This window comes from Ursus arctos, unplaced genomic scaffold (genome assembly GCF_023065955.2).
Source record: "Ursus arctos isolate Adak ecotype North America unplaced genomic scaffold, UrsArc2.0 scaffold_24, whole genome shotgun sequence".
NCBI classification, from domain to species: Eukaryota; Metazoa; Chordata; class Mammalia; order Carnivora; family Ursidae; genus Ursus; species Ursus arctos.
The window spans coordinates 14,657,825-14,677,340 of NW_026622919.1; the positions used below are offsets into that span (position 1 = coordinate 14,657,825).

At 38.1% G+C, this 19,516-nt stretch overlaps 1 protein-coding gene across 2 annotated transcripts; it reads left to right on the forward strand.

The window, feature by feature from the left end:
* The first annotated feature begins 5 nt into the window (after window positions 1-5).
* Window positions 6-18,808, forward strand: CCDC47 (coiled-coil domain containing 47). Of its 2 annotated transcripts, none has more exons than XM_026512491.4 (13): window positions 6-391; window positions 6,200-6,468; window positions 6,913-7,020; window positions 7,507-7,681; window positions 9,222-9,343; window positions 9,574-9,639; window positions 11,843-11,944; window positions 12,152-12,262; window positions 13,000-13,085; window positions 14,423-14,481; window positions 14,835-14,944; window positions 15,162-15,329; window positions 17,093-18,808. In XM_026512491.4, exons 2-13 carry the CDS (start codon window positions 6,205-6,207, stop codon window positions 17,171-17,173), a joined length of 1,452 nt encoding a protein of 483 aa, XP_026368276.1. In that variant the 5' UTR covers window positions 6-391; window positions 6,200-6,204; the 3' UTR covers window positions 17,174-18,808. The 2 variants fall into 2 exon arrangements, with proteins under 2 accessions (XP_026368276.1, XP_026368275.1); XM_026512490.4 differs by having other exon boundaries at window positions 191-391; window positions 9,222-9,361.
* Window positions 18,809-19,516: the final 708 nt, after the last annotated feature.

Below are 19,516 nucleotides of genomic sequence, written 5' to 3' on the forward strand. Positions count from 1 at the left end.
GAATGATGACAACTTGACTGAACCCTAGTGGAGAGGGCTGGGATCGGCGTGGACAGTTCCGGCCGAGGGGCCGGGATTATGTAATTTTCCCAGCAGCCCCACCTCGCCTCGGCTGGGCGGGGGAGGAGGAGGTCTCGCGCGGTTCCCGAGGGCGCATCCCGCCCCCTCCTCCCCCCCCCCCCCCCGCGCGCAGGCGCGGACAGTCCGCACGCATTCTACGTAACGGATGGCGGAGACTACGTGAAGAGTAGCTCAGCGTGACTGAGCTACCTGGTCCGGCTGTGTTCTAGAGGGATCGGAAGCAGTAAAATCGCGGTGACCGCTTAGGTGGCAGCCAGGCCGAGAAGCGGCGGCTGCAGGAGCGCTGGGCTGGGTTCTAGCCGCAGTACAGGTACGAAACGGGCCATGACGCGTTAGTCGGTGGGGCCGGGCCAGGCCGAGCGGTGACTTTAAGTTGCGTGGCCTAGACGGGTCCTGTTTAACACCCAGCCCCCCTAAGTCACGCCCGGGGTGACATGGATAGCGCCTTCTCACCTCTCCTGACCTTCTTAAAAACAGAAAACAAACTTCGTCCACCCCAAGGCCCATTTTCTCTTGGTCTTCGGGGTTGGGGTGATTTGAACGCTTTTTGAGAACTTGCCCGCAGAACTATGGGCAAATGCCAACTAGAAGGGCAAAGTTACAGGAAGCTTACAGTGTGCAACAGGAAGAATGGAGTATAACCGTTAGGATGAATTGATTCTCCATGGTGGGAAAGACTAGACTCCAGTGGCTTAACAGAAACAGCAACCTCTGTGGTCAGTCTTCTCTGAAGTTTTCTGACATAAGACGGTTTTTTATCCAACGGGTGTAAGGAGACAGGGGAATGTCTACATGTTTTCCAGAAGTCTGGTAGTCTGGAAGTTGTCAGAAAGGCCTAATCTAAAATGACAACAAGGAATGATTTCCCCACTTACTCCTCTTCAGGTTTTTAAGTCCAGACCCAGTTACTCAGAGACTACCGAGTGAGCTAGCAGGAGATAATCAAGCTAGACTTGGTAGTGTTTGTATTTCCTGCCCCAGGACTCTCAGGACTGGGTGGCCTGGCAGGGAGTTGTGCCTTAGAAAAATGAGATAACAGGTGCAGCAGAGAAACTTCTTAGAAGGAAGGCCAAGATATAAGTGGCTTGGATAATTCTAACCTAAATAACCTTGAAGAAGCCCTGTTACAGTGCTGAGTTATCTTAGAAATGTTTCTGTGGTGTGAACATTCTAAGTGGAAGTTCAATTTGAAATGATCAGACTTTTTGGCAGTTGATCAAGTTGCCTGTGCCAATGTTAATTCTTATTTGCTTCTATTTGAAAAAGTGTAAAACTGAGATCTGGAAAGGGAAGCACTGAAAGTTATTTTTTTTTTTTTTAAATCCTAAAGGGTGTTCGTAGGCACAGGGCTTGAATTCTATATGCCAGGCACATATCTCCTGTAATACCAAGTACAGCCTAATGAGGCAAATAGGAATAGGTATCCCTTTTTTGCATGTGGGGAACAGGGAATTTTAAGTAATTAGTCCAAGATCATATAGCTCATAAATAGTAGAGCTAATGTTTTAAACCAAATGTAACTCTACCAAAGTACTTACTCTTTTTCATATTTCTTCCACTTTTAACTATAATAAAAGATTATTAAAGGAACTAGAGATGTTTCAAGACATATCACAAACCTCTTTAAGGTTAGTGTTGAGAAGGCAGCTATGTTCTTCCATAAAATGTCCCCTAGTGCTAACCTCAAATATCAGATATTGGAAAGGATATGCGATTGGCCTGTCCTTTATGGCATTTCTCAAGTGATTTGTGCCTTTCAAATTTTATGAATTTTGTTCAATTGTAAGTATATTTCTTTTTTTTTTTTAAGATTTATTTATTTATTAGAGAGAGAGCACAAGCAGGGGGTGGGGCAGAGGGAGAAGCAGACTCCCCGCTGAGCAGGGAGCCCAGGACCCTGAGACCATGACCTGAGCAGAAGGCAGACCCTTAACCGACTGAGCCACCCAGGTGCCCCTAATTTTAAGTATATTTCTTGAGCAGCCATGGATTGCAAGGTATTGGGCAATAAACTTTGATATTGAACTGATTCCTTTAAGAATTTACAGTGTTGTAAATACGAGATACAGAATATTCACTATCCCAGAGCACCTTGAAAGAATAGTGCATACTCCCTCTGCCACCCACTCACCTCTGTTAGTTCTCAACTTCCTGCATTCTCGCTTCCGTCCTGACCACTTCCTTGCAGTTGCCAATAATGATTACAAGCATTTGGAAATTTCTGGCCCATATCTTGCTTGAACTTTCTGCAGCAATTGAAACTGAGTTCTGTTCCCCTCTTAGAAATATGCTTCTCCTTTGACTTCTATGATACCACTTCGACCAGAGTCTCTTCTTTTTTTTTAATTTTTTTTCTTGTGATGAGAACTTTTTAACATCTACTCTTTTTAAAAATTTTTTAAAAGATTTTATTTATTTATTTGACAGCACAAGCAGGCAGAGGGAGAGGGAGAAGCAGGCTCCCCGTTGAGCAGAGAACCTGACGCTTAACTGACTGAGCCACCCAAGCACCCCTCTTCTTTTTTTCTAATCATTCCTTCTTAGTGTCTGATTCCAGTTCTTTCTATTATGCCCACCTCTTAGCTGTTATGATTTGTTTCAAGAGTTTTGGTGTTTGTTTTTTTTAACCTACTTCTTAATACTCCCTGGGGATCTCATCTGTTCCAGCACCATCTCTGTTTCCATCTTCGGCTTCTGTCCTGAACTCCAGACTTATATTTCAAACTACTTCCTTTTCCCCCTCTGTAAAATAGGTGATAATTCCTTTTTATAGGGATTTTTTGAAATCAAGAGATAAATGTTAATCATCTAACATACTACTTAAAAACACTCCAAACTTTTCAACAGGTACTAAATTTAATTTATTGCCTCTCCCCGCCCATTTTTCCTCCTTTATTCTTTATCTCAAGGATGACTTTGTTCAGCTATGAGTCAAGCCAAAACTTGGAATCACCCAGATCTTCCTTTCCCACATTCCTATATCTAGTCAGTTTATGCTGACAAGTATAATACTTAATATCTGTCAGGTTGTTTTCCAGTTCATCCCCAATAGCACGCCAGTTCAATCTTGTTTTATCTCTTCTGACTATCTCAGCCACTTTTCATTTTTCCTGCCTCAGATGCCCTATTTCACCTGAAGCCCAATTCACCCTTATGTATGAGCAATCAGGGTTAAATTGCAAATCTGATAGTGCCATTCTCCTACCTAAACCCTTTAGTTGATCCAGCCTCTTAGTGTGGTATTTAAATAAGGATCATCATGATCTGGCTCCTGCTGGCCTTCCTAGCCTAATTTCCTGGGTCTATAAACCCAATGCTCCATTATACCAAACTTCTAAAATATGTTATTTCAGGGCTCTGTGCTATCCCATAGTCAGCAGCACCTCTTCTTGAGGACAGAAACCATGCTTTTATTTAATTTTTAAATTATTTTTTTAAAGATTTTATTTGTCAGAGAGCATGCGCGTGCACAAGCAGGGGGAGCACCAGGCAGAGGGGGAAGCAAGCTCCCCGCTGAGCAGGGAGCCCCATGTGGGACTCAATCCAAGGACCCTGGGATCATGACCTGAGCCGAAGGCAGATACTTAACCGACTGAGTCACCCCAGCATCCCTTATTTTATTTTTTTAAAGAACTTATTACAAAAGTACATCATAGGAAAATTAAAAAGTAAAGGCAAAATGACCATTATCTTACCATACAAAATAACTACTTATATATAGATATACATCCTTCTAAACCTTTTCGTTTTTGTGTATTTGCTTCTAAAACAACAGGGGTTCTTACTTCATTTGTAACAATTTTTAATGGACAGAAAATAAATTTGTTTTTTCTATGTACCCGTAGTTTAACCCAACTGTTTCAAAATTTTTACTATCACAAGTAATACTATTAGTAACACATATCCTTAAAGCTAAAGAATCATGCAAATTTATGATATATTTTCCTTCTCTTGGCATAGTATTTGATGTGATATGTTCAGTGAGGGTACCTTTGATTAGAGATGGTAGGATCATCTTATGGAAAGTAGTAAAAGCCAGAAGAATTTGTAATATTCTGTAGGAATTGGTTAGCCTTCCGTGGTTATTGAATTATGTAACAAAAGGTATGTTTTAGGAAGACGACATAGTTTATTGGGAAGAGAAGTAGGGAGTGAGGTGAGATGGGGAGACCATTTAGGATAACACTGTGATTCTTCAGCAGGTCATGATAACTTGGATTATCATGGTGGCTTTGGGAACCAAAGAAGGAAACAGGATTTGATGTCTGATTAGATATCAAAGGTAAAAGAAAATGAGAAATTAGATATCTTGCTCTTCTCAAGAAGTAAGACTGGTAAAATGGGATTGATATTAACATAGAGATAGAGAAATTCAGGTACCTATTGATTTTGAGATGATTGTAGGGCAGTCGTCAGTGGACTGTAGCCTGAGAGACAGACTGTCTTTGTATAGCTTATGAACTAAGAATGGTTTTTACATTTTTAAAGGGTTGTTTTAAAAAAGAAGAACGTGTGGGGCGCCTGGGTGGCACAGCGGTTGGGCGTCTGCCTTCAGCTCAGGGCGTGATCCTGGCGTTATGGGATCGAGCCCCACATCAGGCTCCTCTGCTATGAGCCTGCTTCTTCCTCTCCCACTCCCCCTGCTTGTGTTCCCTCTCTCGCTGGCTGTCTCTATTTCTGTCAAATAAATAAATAAAATCTTTAAAAAAAAAAAAATAACGTGTAATGGAGAACAATATGTTGTACACAAAGCCTAAAATATTTATTATTTGACCCTACACAGAAAAAGTGTGTAGGGCATGAAAATGGACATGTCTGTTACACAATTGGTTCTATAGGGCTGGCGTTTAGATGAGAGGGGAAGACTAGAAATACAGCCTAAATAGATTTGATGGTTTAAATCTAACTACTCTTCAAACTCTAGATCATATAGTCTCCTTTTTTTGGTAAAGCCTTTCCTGTTTAGTAAGATGATTTCATTGTCTTCTATGTTTTCATATCAGTTGGCACATTTTTGTCACAGATCTGATTTCGTTGTATTTGTTGGTTCAGAAACTTGTTGAGATGGTGGAATACCTAGTGTTCTTTTCAGAAAGCTGTGAAATGCTGATGTGTTTAATTCCATCAGGTACACTAGGAACAATTCTGTTCTTTTGATATCTAATATCACTTTAAGTAAGTGATGTGAAATCACAGCCCCTGGCCTACATTTGAGAAGCAGCTTGAGAAGTGGTTCACAGTAGGAATTCTGGAGGCATAACTGGGATCAAATCATAGCTCTGTGCCACTTGGTATTTGTATTACTTGACATCTCTGTGCTTCGTTTTACTTATCTGCGAAACAGAGATGTGAATGCTACTTTTCTCAAAGGGTTGTTACGAGGATTAAGTTAGTGGCTTTTTGTAAAGCCTTTAGGACAGGGCCTAGAACTTTTGTATCTTAAACATTGCTTTGATGATGATGATGTTCACTTATCCACACACAAAGATGATCTAAGGACGAATAGCTTTTCTATTCACGTATCACTGCTGACAGATAAATAGTTGGCATTTCGTTCTTATTTCATTGTACTGCTTCCCAGTTCCTAAATGTTTATTGAATAAACAGTGTTAATGGAAACCAACCTAAAGGGACACCTGGGTGGCTCAGTTGGTTAAGTGTCTGCCTTCGGCTTGGGTCATGATCCCAGGGTCCTGGGACTGAGTCCCACGTGGGGCTCTGTGTTCAGTGGGGAACTTACTTCTCCCTCTGCCTGCTGCTCCCCCTGCTTGTGCACGCGCTCTCTGACAAATAAATAAAATCTTAAAAAAAAAAAAAAGGATCCACAAAAAATAATAACAATAATAAAAAAAGAAACCAAGCTAAAGAAATTAAATGACTTGTCCAGGATTTCACAGATAACTAATGACAGAGTCCAGACTAGATCCCAGACCTCTTCACCCTCACACCTATTGCTCTTTATATATAAATGCTATCTGAAATGAATTGTATTAAATTTTTAAAAAGCAGGAGAGAGTTACAGATTTATTTTTTAACTATCTATAAAATTTGATTGGTATGTATAGAAGAATGGCTGTCCATTTAGGGTTTTGGTTTATTTTTTTTAACTCATTTTTAGGTGCAATGAAAGCTTTCCTTGCTTTCTGTGTTGTCCTTTTGGTGTTTGGGAGTGTCTCTGAAGCCAAGTTTGATGATTTTGAGGATGAGGAAGACATAGTAGAATATGATGATAATGACTTTGCTGAATTTGAGGATGTCACAGAAGATTCTGTTACTGAATCTCCTCAACGGGTGATAACAACTGAAGATGATGAAGATGAGACCACTGTGGAGTTAGAAGGGCAGGATGAAAACCAAGAAGGAGATTTTGAAGATGCAGATACCCAGGTGAGGTTCTTTTTCTTGATTTCTTGGGAAAGTGGAAGGATGGGAAGATCTGTAACTGGCACTTTCCCTGGACATTAAAAGTAACACCCTGATCTAAGGAGATATTTACTCTCTGCTGTCTTCATTTTTGTTCAGTAGGTGGAGCTCTACTAGATGTTTTGTGGTATGTTCCATCTTTTATGTTGATGGAAGAATGAATTGTATTTTTCTTCTCTGTGGAGAGCCTGGCTGGAAGGGTTGGAGAATAGGTACTGTGTGTGGGTGGGAATTGTATCAGAGTTCAAATGCATGGAAAGTTATCATTTGTTACAAACGTGGAATATTTCTGTGTTCTGTGCTGCTGCTTATATGTTCTGTTTCCCTCTACAAATATTGCCTACAAAAATGAGATGAAATTGCTGGGCACATTTGTAGGGGAAAACAGATTGTTCCTTGTTTTTGTAGGAGGGAGATACGGAGAGTGAGCCATATGATGATGAAGAATTTGAAGGTTATGAAGACAAACCAGATACTTCTTCTAGCAAAAATAAAGACCCAATAACAATTGTTGATGTAGGTATACAGGATTCTGAATTCCAAACTAACCAACAAAATATCTCGCTGTTATTAATCCCAGAAATATAATTAATGACATATAGCTGGTGTTGAAGTAATAGCAAGAATTTGACATCGATTCTTCTGATAAAACTCCACACCTAGAGAAGCAACCCCTATGTTTTTATTCTAGCCCTCCTAGTTTTATTTATCAAGGAATGATGTAGAGACTAGAAACTGGGTTTATTTGAGGGTAGGACTCAGAATCAAGTTTAATACAAAGGGCTTTCCAACTTTCAATTCCATTGATTGTCCTCACATTTCCTTAAAGAATCTTTTCAAAAGCTGACCTAGAAAACCAAAATGGGCATATTTTTCAAAGTATAACCATATTCAGTGACAGTTATCTAAATTATCCACTTCTCTTACTCTCCTTTATCCTATGAGTTAGTCTCTATCTTTCAACCTCAGCCAACATTAAAGGGAATGATTGTTCATCTTTAGGTTCCTGCACACCTCCAGAACAGTTGGGAGAGTTATTATCTAGAAATTTTGATGGTGACTGGTCTGCTCGCCTACATCATGAATTATATCATTGGGAAGAATAAAAACAGCCGCCTTGCTCAAGCCTGGTTTACCACTCATAGAGAGCTTCTGGAGAGCAACTTTACCTTAGTAGGTAAGTTAAGCTAATACAAGTCCAGCTGCATGCTTGAACACCACCTGGTAAGAGCTGTTTATTCCCCTGAGTATAAGCATCTAACTGCTTTCATGGATTGCTGAAGAGGATGCTTTTTTTCTTTCAAGAAGGATCCCATTTTTATTAGATCTTAAGTACCGAATTAATTGCATTTATGAAATAATTTTCTAATTGTTCATTAGTCAATAATTGCTAGTTAGCAGTTATTGATTAATCTCTTCTGATTGGAATGAGATAATCAGTGCTGTTAAAACAAGTTGATAGAAGTCTGGCTGAAAACAACGAATTTTAATATTTTAGGTAGCTTGATAAATGCTTTCATTTCATCTTAAGAAATTAGAAATCGCTTAGAATTTCCTCACGTTCTGGGAACTTTAGTTTCAGATCCGTTGAAAAGGTATACACTAAAGTACCTTAGAGGAAGCCCTGTACTTGTACATTGTAGGGAGTAAGGTGAATTCACCTCACCTTCACTTCAGTTTGGCCTTTCACACTGTTTCCTTTTAGTAAGCAAGTGTCCATCTGCTCAGCTCTTTAGCAGACTGTTTATATGTTATGTTAGGTACTTTGCATACATTGTTATTTAATCTTTGTAACAACACTGTCAGTTGGATATAGTGTCTGTTTTCTTAAGGAGGAACTAAAGTCCAGAAATGTTAAAATTTGTCTAAGCTGTTAAATTGCAACCATGATATTAGAACCTAGTCGGCGTGCTTTCAGTGTCCATGCTCGCTTTTTCCACTGCACCATAGTATTTCAGAGTACTTTTTGACTTGGAAATTAGGAAAAAAAATAAACAGCCTTTAATGCCCTTTGCTTCTCCTTATGTATTTTCATTTGGTGTATTGGTCTCCTTTACCTTGTGACGTTGAACAATTTCTTTTGTACACTTAATGAATTAAATGAAGGTAGGAAATTATTGGAATTTGAGCTCTTTCTAGATCTAAAATACAACTCTTAATAGCACTATTACCATGTTGCTGTTGGAAAACCAAACTTGGTTAAAGTTAATCCATAGGAGACACAGGAGGGAGTGGTGAACACTTTGTATTAATGGTATTTTTAATTCACTGCATAGGATTTTTTTTTTTAACCTTTGACAGAGACATTTAAACTGACTTTGCTCCATTTTGTATCTACTTGAGAAACTTGTATTCCAAGCTAATCATCAATATAAGTCTGTGATTTTTTTTTTTTTTTTTTTTTTAAGATTACATTTTTAAGTAATCACTACACCCAACGTGGGGCTTGAACTCACAACCCGGAGATCACAAGTTACATGCTCTACCAACTAAACTAGCCAGGCGCCCCTAGAGTCCATAATTTTTTGATGGAAACAGTAAAGAGTATTAAAAGGAATGATGACCATCTACTGTAATGTATGTCCAAAGGAGAGGTCTGTAAGATAGTAAAGTATTGCTTCCTTAAAGCTATGATCACTTGGGGGTCAGAGTGGAGGAAGTGTGGTGATTAGGCGCCAACATTTTCAGCAAATCACATTAAGTGGTTTTACCCCTAGGGGATGATGGAACTAACAAAGAAGCCACAAGCACAGGAAAGTTGAACCAGGAGAATGAGCACATCTACAACCTGTGGTGTTCTGGTCGAGTGTGCTGTGAAGGGATGCTTATCCAGCTGAGGGCAAGTACAGGATTTCCGGTACAATGTATATCTTCCTTAATTGTTTTCCAGTATGATTCCAAATCCAAATTCACTGTCTCATCCTTTCTTTTTTGGCTAAAAATAAGATGTAAAAATCATCTTTCTACTAATTGGCAAATGTAGAGTGTATTTCTTGAAACATTCGATTCCCCCTTCAGGGTCTTTTCTTTATAGTAATAAAAGTTGCAACTATTCTCTTGTTTTTTCAGTTCCTCAAGAGACAAGACTTACTGAACGTCCTGGCCCGGATGATGAGACCAGTGAGTGATCAAGTGGTATGTATTCTTCCTGCTGGTTTTCTCTGTACATATTAAATTTTTATCTTCTTAGAGCTTATTCTGTTCCTTGCCTGGATTCTGTTTGAATTTCAAGCAACTGTGTCCCTTGTCAAAAATGGACCCTTTTCTGTTTTGATGGATTATCTTCTACTTAGTGTACCAACCATAGAGAGTAGGGAACATGTGCTTTTTGTAGGGAAGGAGATAATACTCTATCACTAGGTAAATTCGCTGAATCAGCCTGGATGATGGAGGGAAAAACAGTCCTCACAGTTTGCTCTCACATCTTACTCTCTGCCTTGTGAATGCTTTTATCTTTGACAATAGTGTGGTTTCTTCAATATTTTTTGCTTCAAATAATACGTCTTGGGCTGAATGAGTTCAGATCATGATCTGGGGACCTTATTGTCTGGTATACCTTCTTCCCTTTATTTAAATCAACATGTTAATCTGCAGATTGTATCCTTTGTTAGAAATGCCAAATCAACAAATAATTGTGCTGGCTCCCACTGCTACAAGAAACCAAAATATACAAAAATATACAGTCTCTTCTATATAAACTAGAAGAACAAGAGATGTTTGCATATATGTCAAAATACAAAGTAGTATTTGGTTAAAAAGTACTGTATTAAATATGATTAGATACTTTGAAATGTCATTGGATTGAAACTCATTGTTATTATTTTAAAGGTCTCATTTTTAGTTGTAAATCTATATCTTTTATTCATTTTAATTTTTTTAATATGGCCCCTGATGGTTTAATCCACTAATTTTTAAAGCCTCATCAGTTAAGTCATTCTTTCTCCTACTAGATACTATTTTATTAGGTAGGAAGGAGGAAATTTTGATGCATCTTCAGCTATCCTTTGGTGGAAATTACTCTTTAGAGTGTTGTTTTAATCATTTTCAATTCTTTTTGAGGTAGATTTGGTATCTTTTCTGGAGTCAGCCATTGTTTTAGCTCTTATTTTTTCTACAAAGACAAACAGCCTCAACAAACACGATTCTCTGTATTTTTTAGCCCTTCTTGGTTTTATTTAGGGTGTTTTATATAATTTCTGCTCAATGATGGAAGAGCAGAAAACCTTCCTTTTCGAGCTGCCATCTTGCTGGGTCTTTGCTACATTTCCCTACTTTAACACTTCCCTCTACGTACTGATAATTTTTGACCCAGACATCTAAAGATATAGTTAATATGACAAATAGTGCTATGTTTTATCTTACCAGAGTCTTGAGTTTTATAGCTTTATCTCCCTGGTCCAATGCAGTGTATTAAAAACTGTTTATCTGTGGTGTTTTCCAACATGAACAGCCAGTTCTCTGGTTGTTGAGATACCAGCTGTGTGTCCCAACAGTTCAGTTCAGTTCACATCTGACTTGTAGTTAGTGCCAGATTCCACAAGTTAAAGGTCTCAGTTCCATAAGACTGCTCACACTTCAGATGCCACTTGCAAGTCCCAGGCAAGTCTTGTGCTTCTGAGACTACTTGGCTGTAAATCAAGAGTTCCCATGGCCCTTCTTTCGGGTTCAGTAATTTGCTAGAATGGCTTCTAGAACTCAGGAAAACATTTTACTTACATTTCCTGGCTTATTATAAAGGATACAATTCAGAAATAGCCAAATGGAAGAGAGGCAAGGTATGGGAGTGGGGGTGGTATGCAGAGGGCTTCCAGTCCCTCTCTGGGTACATTGTCCTCCCAGCAAGTCCAAGTGTTCAGCAACTTGAATTTTGAGAGCTCCTCTTTTCAAGGTCATTCAGGTTATTGACAGAAGTCAGGTCCCCATGGTTTTAAGTCCGCATTTTCTTATTGTTGCCAACTGGAAACCATTCAGCTCCTAAGGGCCATTCTGAAGTCTTAGCCACATAGTCCCTCCCCCCCCCCCCCGCCCCGTTCTGGAATAAGTCCATTCCCCGTTCAACTCTTTCCTTCAGCTAGGGCCCAGTCCCTTTTGAGGGCTCACTTGATTAGGTCATACAATGATAAAGTCCCTTTTGACTAACTCAGTGTCATCTGATCAGCAGCCTTCTGCCACATGACACAAAATAATCATGGAGTGATAGTCATCATACTCAAAGATTCCTCTCACATTCAAGGGGAGGATGTAGACACCAGAGGGTGGGACTCTTGGGGGTGATCATAGAACTCTGCCTATCACAGAACCTAACAGGTGAGTTTTGTTGTTGTTGTTGTTTTTGAAGCAAATAAAAGTAACCATGAATGATGAAGACATGGATACCTATGTATTTGCTGTTGGCACTCGGAAAGCCTTGGTGCGACTCCAGAAAGAGATGCAGGACCTGGTATGTCTCACTGTTCCAACTCAAATACATGTAGAACTGTTCCTCTTTATTACATAGGCATTCAACTTTATAGCATAGGATAATTAACTGTATCACTTGAATTGTTAAGCACCACTTTGAAATAGGTCAGAACATACTCTCTTGAGGAAAAAATAAGTTCGTGCTAATAAAATATCATGTCTTACCTTCAATTACTTCTTCCTCTAGAGTGAGTTTTGTAGTGACAAACCTAAGTCTGGAGCAAAGTATGGACTGCCAGACTCCTTGGCCATCCTGTCAGAGATGGGAGAAGTCACAGAGGGAATGATGGATACAAAGGTAAATGCAATAGAAGACATACATTTGCAGACTGTAGAGCTTACAGGGCACTTCCCCTAAAAGTCACACTGCACAAGTTCTTCATTTTATGACACTGCTCTATTCCTTTCCCACATAAACATTAAAATATCTTCTTTAAGCAGATTAACTTGTCAAAAGAGACAGTTTGATTAGTCAAGTAATTCTCTCTGAATCAAGAGCAAATTATTCCTAGGATTGCTTATGGCTTTCAAGTTTTTGTGAAAGGACCACAGCATTAATCCTTATCACCATGTCATTTAGTCCATTTTTTCCCAGCTTCAGTTAGTGTAGAAGAAGAGAAACGTAGAGAGAACCATTTTTTTCTGTTGGTTATGGAGTGGTAACAGCAAGCACATCTTAGCATCATAAAAATATAGAGTAGCTCAAAGACAGTTCTAATGTAAGTTAAAGGTGATGTGTTTATGAAGAATCCCCTGAAATAATTTTAGGTTTTCATTCATTCTTGTTCAGAACATTATTTTGAGATATATTTTCATCTGCTCAATAAGAAGAAATTTGATTGTTGGTGTGACTAAAGAAAGGTGCTAGTTTCATCATAGAGAGATCCCTTGTCTTATTTAAATTTCATTTTTTAAAAGCTTTAATTTTAATGCTGTTGTGAAAAATCAAGGAGGATTAAGGAGTGAATATCTTTATGGAAAAAAGGGAAATGCATCAAACCCTACTTTAAAAAAATTTTTTTTTCTTTATTTCAGATGGTTCACTTTCTTACACACTATGCTGACAAGATTGAATCCGTTCATTTTTCAGACCAGTTCTCTGGTCCAAAAATTATGCAAGAGTACGTATGAGATAAAAATATTGAAATTAACTGTCCCCACTAGCTTTCTGTGTTGAAGCACCTGCAAGGTGCTTCTGCAATTTTTCTTACCAAATGAGTGAGGGAAGTTGATGACAGGCATTCTGAGTTTTCCTTTGCTTTGACTGCATGTGTCATGAAGATATTGAAAACCTACAGGAAACAAACAAATAAGCCCCCCAGTTTGCAGTGGATCGCCGCATGTATGCACCAGCCACTCAGTGAGGTAGATGAGACTTCTACAGAATGGCAGATACTAAGAAAATGCAGTTGCTAATCTCTTTGTCCTTTGTAGTCAAAGCTTTTTCCCCCCTTTTTAATTTATGATACTAATTGATTTTGATTTATGTTTGATTGCAGATCTCTGCATTTTATTTCGTGGCCTTTTCTGGCTTCCTTCTTTGAATAGTTGGGTGATTATATTCTTATCTAGTATATTATCAGATGCTCTCAGTGTGCAGAGTTTCTGGCTTTAGAGTAATATTATTTGAATGTTCATATTCAGAGCTTAAATTTGTTGTTTGAAATCACATCCTATCTCAGGAGCGCATACTTAAGTTTACCCTTGGTGTAGAATTGGTTCTGACCTAAATTTTTGGTTAAGGGCTTCTCTCTCATAATCTGTGGAGTTAAGAACAGTTAAAAACCAATCTGGATTTTAGTTTTATGTCAAAATTATTCAGGATTCAGGTCCCTCTACCTGTGGATAGTGTTGCATCATCCTTGCCTTGCTCAACTCAATAACAACATTATAGGCAAAGTATCACGTTATAACATTCATGGAGCCTTTTATGTGTGAGGGGAGGAGAGGAGGGTTGATAGTTAAAGATTACAAAGGAGTCTTTGGTGAGTCAGAACTAAATTATATATGCTATAGTAGATCATTCTAAATTTATTCTGAGCCTGACTCAAAAATAAAGATGCTTCATTATAGGAAGATAGAGTAAGGAGTTGAAAATAAAACATAAAAATCCATCAAAATAAGCAAAAATATTACTTAAAATATGGGACTCATACTTAAATACAGGCTCATTTCTGGCTCCCCAAGTGGGAGGAATATATCCTGCCTAGGGAACATACCAGAGGTGTTCAAGTATAGGATAAAGATCACTTGGGAATGCATCTATCAGATAAGACAAGTGGACCAGGGGACCTGTAAAACTCCTTTAGGCTCTGAGATTATATTTAACTTGGGGATGCCAAACTGATGTTGTGCTGATTATCTGCAGGAATCTGTTCATCTAAGTGAATTGGGTGACATACGTGAATGGAAAGTATCTTTCTTGTGTTCTTTCTAAATAGCCTTTCTTTTATGACAGGGAAGGTCAGCCTTTAAAGCTACCTGACACTAAGAGGACACTACTGTTTACATTTAATGGTAAGTGTTCTGTGGTCTTGCCTGGGTTTTTCATTTTCTGTGAGAGGATCTTAAGGAGAGTATATTATTCCTTCCTAAATGATAGCCATAAAAAAACTACATTAAAACCAACCCCATGCCTGCCTGCTTATTGCTTTGGGGGTTTTTTCAATTGGAGATCCTTTTATTTATTTTAATTTACATTTTCTGCTGCATTTTAGCTGCCTAGGACACTTGGAGAAGGGAGTCTATTAATACAAAAAAAAAAAAGAAAGGAAGAAATAAGTAAATAAACACATAAATAAAAAGAATTGGGTGACCCAGAAGTATTAATGCTGCCATTAACTCAATAGGAAAATGGCTTTGTTTTCCAGTGCCTGGCTCAGGTAACACTTACCCAAAGGATATGGAGGCTTTGCTACCCCTGATGAACATGGTGATTTATTCTATTGATAAAGCCAAAAAGTTCCGACTCAACAGAGAAGTAAGACCCACAGCCTTTATTATAAGTTGGCACTTTTTATTGTTGTTTTTCCCTCGGGGGAGTCAGAGAGCAATGATTTCAGCGATTTTATCTTTGCTAGTTTGCTAGTTGACCTGAAAGTGCTAAATGGGAATAGTTTTATAAGAGAATACTAGGGACTTGGTTCTATTGGATTGAAATGGATTTCTTTTGAAACGCCTTGTTTCTTGGGGAAAAGGGCAAACAGAAAGCAGATAAAAACCGAGCTCGGGTAGAAGAAAACTTCTTGAAGCTGACACATGTGCAAAGACAGGAAGCTGCACAGTCTCGGCGTGAGGAGAAGAAAAGGGCAGAGAAGGAGCGAATCATGAACGAGGAAGATCCTGAGAAACAGCGCAGGCTGGAGGTAAGACGGACTTTTCTTACCCTGCTTAATGGTAAAACTAGGATTTAGAAGGGTGCCTATTATGTCATATTGACTGTAAAGGTAATTTGGTGTAGGAATGTACAGCCTTAAAAGTTTAGCATTTTCTCTGCACTTGGGACATTATTACTTAGTTGATAGCACCATTAAGAAGAATAAATAATCCATCCTTTTCAAACCAGGTTAGATTGAGTCTGTGATCCTGGAGAATGATACAAATTATCCTTTCCCTAGCACAATCCCATTTTGAAAGTTCCACTATCATCTTTCAAGCCAAACACTTAACTGAAGTAGAAAGAAATTAGGAATTTTAATAGAAGCCAGCACATGTGCCCCATGGTCCAATGCATCTTGTTTCATAAAATGTTTAATTTGATTATAGAATTAGAGAATCCTAATATTTTTTGTTTGTATTTTTCTATTTTGTACATAACCAGAATCTCAAACTCAAGAGCTTTTTAGGCGATAGTATGTTATGTTTGAAACACCAGCATGTTCTCACATTTTTGTGAAGTAAGATGCCACAGTCCAGCTCTACAGTTTTAAACCTTGTAAATGCTGGTCAAAAAAAGAAGAGAACAAAGTTCTGGGAGATGTGAATTCTAACGAGAATAATCTCGAGAACTGAAGAAAATCCTTAGAAGTGGAGGAGACCTGCTGCCAAGAAGCAGTGAGCCTGCTGCATGGCACCACAGGTGCAGGAGTGTCACTAATGCCCTTGAGGGAAGTGCCCAGGACACTGCAGGCCTCCTCCTGTTTATCCTTTCTCACCATTTGTCATCTGATTTTGTTTGTTTTCCCATAAAAGCAGTGTTAATGAAGGTTCAGTTCTTCAGAGTACTTATACAGAGCACAGCTATGGATGGATAAACATTCAGGCTTCCATGCTGTATAGGTACTTTTTTCTTATCTAGTGTTGAAACCTAACACAGTCAATAGTTCCCAAACCACCTATATACAAATCACCCTTTGAAACATAATTTGTTATGCTATCAATAACTGTATATACTACATGCTTCTGTTTTTCCTATTCCGTATCTTCTTCATCCTCTGGTGGAGGAGTATATTTCTCAGGACGTTTCTGCCCTAAACCTCTAAAAAAACTAAGTTTGAGATTGCAGCTGAAATAATCTTTAATCAGATGTGACCACTAATAACCAACAGCGAAGTCATACTTTGACTTGGCCTCTAAGGCTTCCCTCGGTACAGGTAATAATAAGCGGTGACTTTTGCCACTAAAATAATGTGTTTGGAGCTTCTTTTTCTCTTTCAACATAACCTCCTAATTCCTAAATAAAAATATGATAAAAATTCCCAATTTTAACATTATGCATTGAAGTATTGTGCTCAGGTTTAACATCTATGCTTATAAGAAGAGATGCACAATTAATAGCCTAAACAAACAAGATCTTAAGCTTTTCTGAACTGAAGTACAAATCCTTGGCAGATATATGTAAATGTTATGATGAAAGTTGGGTTAGTGTTTCCTGCGTATAGGAAAAATCAGAATAATAAAGTTGCTTAAATGTAGTATTGAGTTTCTAAGTTGAGGTTTGTTACCTTTACTTCATTTTAAGCTAATTTTCATTAACCAATGTAGATATTAGCAATTTTTATAACTGTCTTTTAGAAAGTTATTTATGGTACCAGACTAGGTTTTTGAATTATAATAATATAGACAGTATTCTAGTTTTGACTTTTTGTCTGTGCTTAGAGCTTAGTTTGGATTCCCTTTCTTTCTCTAGGAAGCTGCCTTGAGGCGTGAGCAAAAGAAATTAGAGAAGAAGCAAATGAAAATGAAACAAATCAAAGTGAAAGCCATGTAAAATCATCCCAGAGACCGGAGTCCTGATGCCACCTGTAAGCTCTGAATTCACGAGAAACATAAAAAATATTGGTCTATTTCTCATCTTAAAGTTCAAACACTTCCAAGTGACTAAGAAGTCCTTATTTCATCATCTGTTCTGTTTTTGGTTCGGAGTTTTACAGAGGTTATAGGTGCAATGGAAGGACTCTGTTTCAGTAATTCTCTTCCAGATAACCAAATTATTTTGATTACTTTATAAAAGGAATATATGAGATCTGTGTAGTTTTAAAATATTTTTAAAATTATAACATGAATCATCAGTGCTTTTAGTGCTTTGATGTTTAAAGAAATATCATGAAATTTATAGATACATAATGTTGCTTTTTGTTTAAACTGGGTAGTTGCAAAGGCTCTAAAGACTGATTCTAAACCAAGATTCCACAAATAACTATTGGAATTGCACAATAAACATTGCTTGGTGTTTTCTTCTGTGTGTACATTAACCTTGTAAAAAAGTAAAATTTAGAACACTATATGTGGTATTGAAATTTCAGGGACTCAAAGCATAATGTAGTTCAGTGTATGTTTTGTAGGTGGGAGGTGCTGATGACAGTGTTCGATCTGTAGGGTTTAGGATACTTACATGTACATGGAAAATTCTAAGGATAGGTAGTACAGGAGCACAGTGTTTTCCTGAGCTGATACCACGAGCTAATGACAATGTGAATGCTGTATTTAAGTGTTTGTATGTTTTCCTTGAGTAACAAATGCATGAAAAATTAACTGCTTCACCTGGATCACATCAGTGGTCTATGTGAGGTTACATGGTTTTCCTTCTTGGTTGTTGCAAACTATTGGATGTTCGTAGAGAAGCTCTATCCTCTGTGTTATGGCTTTGTCCCTTTGCTTTTCCTTCTGCTTTTATTTCTTCCACAGTTGAGGCTGGGTATATTCTTTCAAAGAAATAGCCATGAATATGCATAAATACACTTTTAAAAATGAGCTTTCCTAAACTATTGAGAGTTCTTTCTGCCTCTTGAGGAAGAGACTCTTGGGGGAGAGGCCCATCTATCTGCACGAGCATTTAGCTTGTTCAGATCTCTGCATTTTATAAATGCTTCCTACTAAGAAAGCATTTTTTAAGTCACTGCTTGTACCAGGTAATTTTTGCTGGGGATGGGAAAAGGTTGGGTTTTTGGTGGGAGAGGGGTGGGTGGATATTTTTTTGTTGATGCTTTATGTGCAGGTGTGTTCTGAGGCAATAACAAGTTGCTGTGAAAGCAGTATGTGCTGCTGCCTTTGTAACTGCATGGAAACTCTTCACATGGATTTTTTTTTCTCTTAAGTTAATGCACAAATGTGTAAACTGGGAGATGCAAATGTAATATTTTTTTTAACAGTTCATGAAATTAAGTTATTAAAATAACAAAAATTACATAAGATTTAATTATCTTAATGCTGTATAATTCTAGAATTAGCCTTGTTTTACAAAGTTTAAAATACATTTTAGAAATCAAAGTTGATATGCTTAGCTATCTTTTGATTAATAAAAGCTTTCTTAAAGTCCCACACATTTGGACCACGGCAGCTAATTTTGTAATTTAAGCATTCATATGAACTACCTATGGACATATATTAAACTAATTGACAAAAATCTCAGAGTGCTGCCTTTACTTTTCTGGGGTTGCCCTACAAGAGTATAAGCCCATAGGAATGTTCTCTTCTGTTAACAGAAGTCAGTGCTGCAGTGCTTTTCCTTCAAAGGAGTTGGCCTTGATAATAATCCCTTAGTTTGTTACTAGTAATTTTTAGAATGTTTTATATTTTTAGAGGTGTATATATTATTAATGGGCTTCTCCCCAAAGTCTGCCTTTTTAGTTAAGACACACCATTCTCTCTCGTATGAATGAGAGAATATTGTTGACTGTCACACACTGGAAAACCACTAAGCCCTCCTTTTTCTGCATTGCATTAGCACTTAGCAAGGACAAAACAGGCACCAGACTGGAAGAAGAAGACCTGGCTGTAGTGCCAGCAAAGTCAATACTAAGCCCTTGACTTTGGGCAAGTCACTAACCTCTTTGAGTGTCTGTTCTGTTCTTCCTACAAAGTAAGGATAGTAACTATATTCTTCCCTACCTCACAGGTAGGTAAACACCAAGAGATAATATGTGTGAAGTTCTCTTATAAACTACGGTACTTTAAAAATGTGAGGTATCATTTAGGACTGTTCTCCAAGTGGTACGTTTTTGCTTTATTCCCTTTCTCTTTCCTTTCTCCCAATGGAAACCAAGCAGATCCTTTCAGAGTTCTCTAACTCTATCTGCAAAATCTGACAGGACATTTTGGAATGGGGGCTGCG

Excerpts from the sequence above, each read along its gene's own strand:
- CCDC47 (XM_026512490.4), top strand. The coding sequence starts at position 6,205 with ATGAAAGCTTTCCTTGCTTTCTGTGTTGTCCTTTTGGTGTTTGGGAGT. Across the intron at positions 7,682-9,221 it reads GAGCAACTTTACCTTAGTAG|GGGATGATGGAACTAACAAA; the intron begins GTAAGTTAAGCT and ends TTTTACCCCTAG. Across the intron at positions 9,362-9,573 it reads GGGCAAGTACAGGATTTCCG|TTCCTCAAGAGACAAGACTT; the intron begins GTACAATGTATA and ends TTGTTTTTTCAG.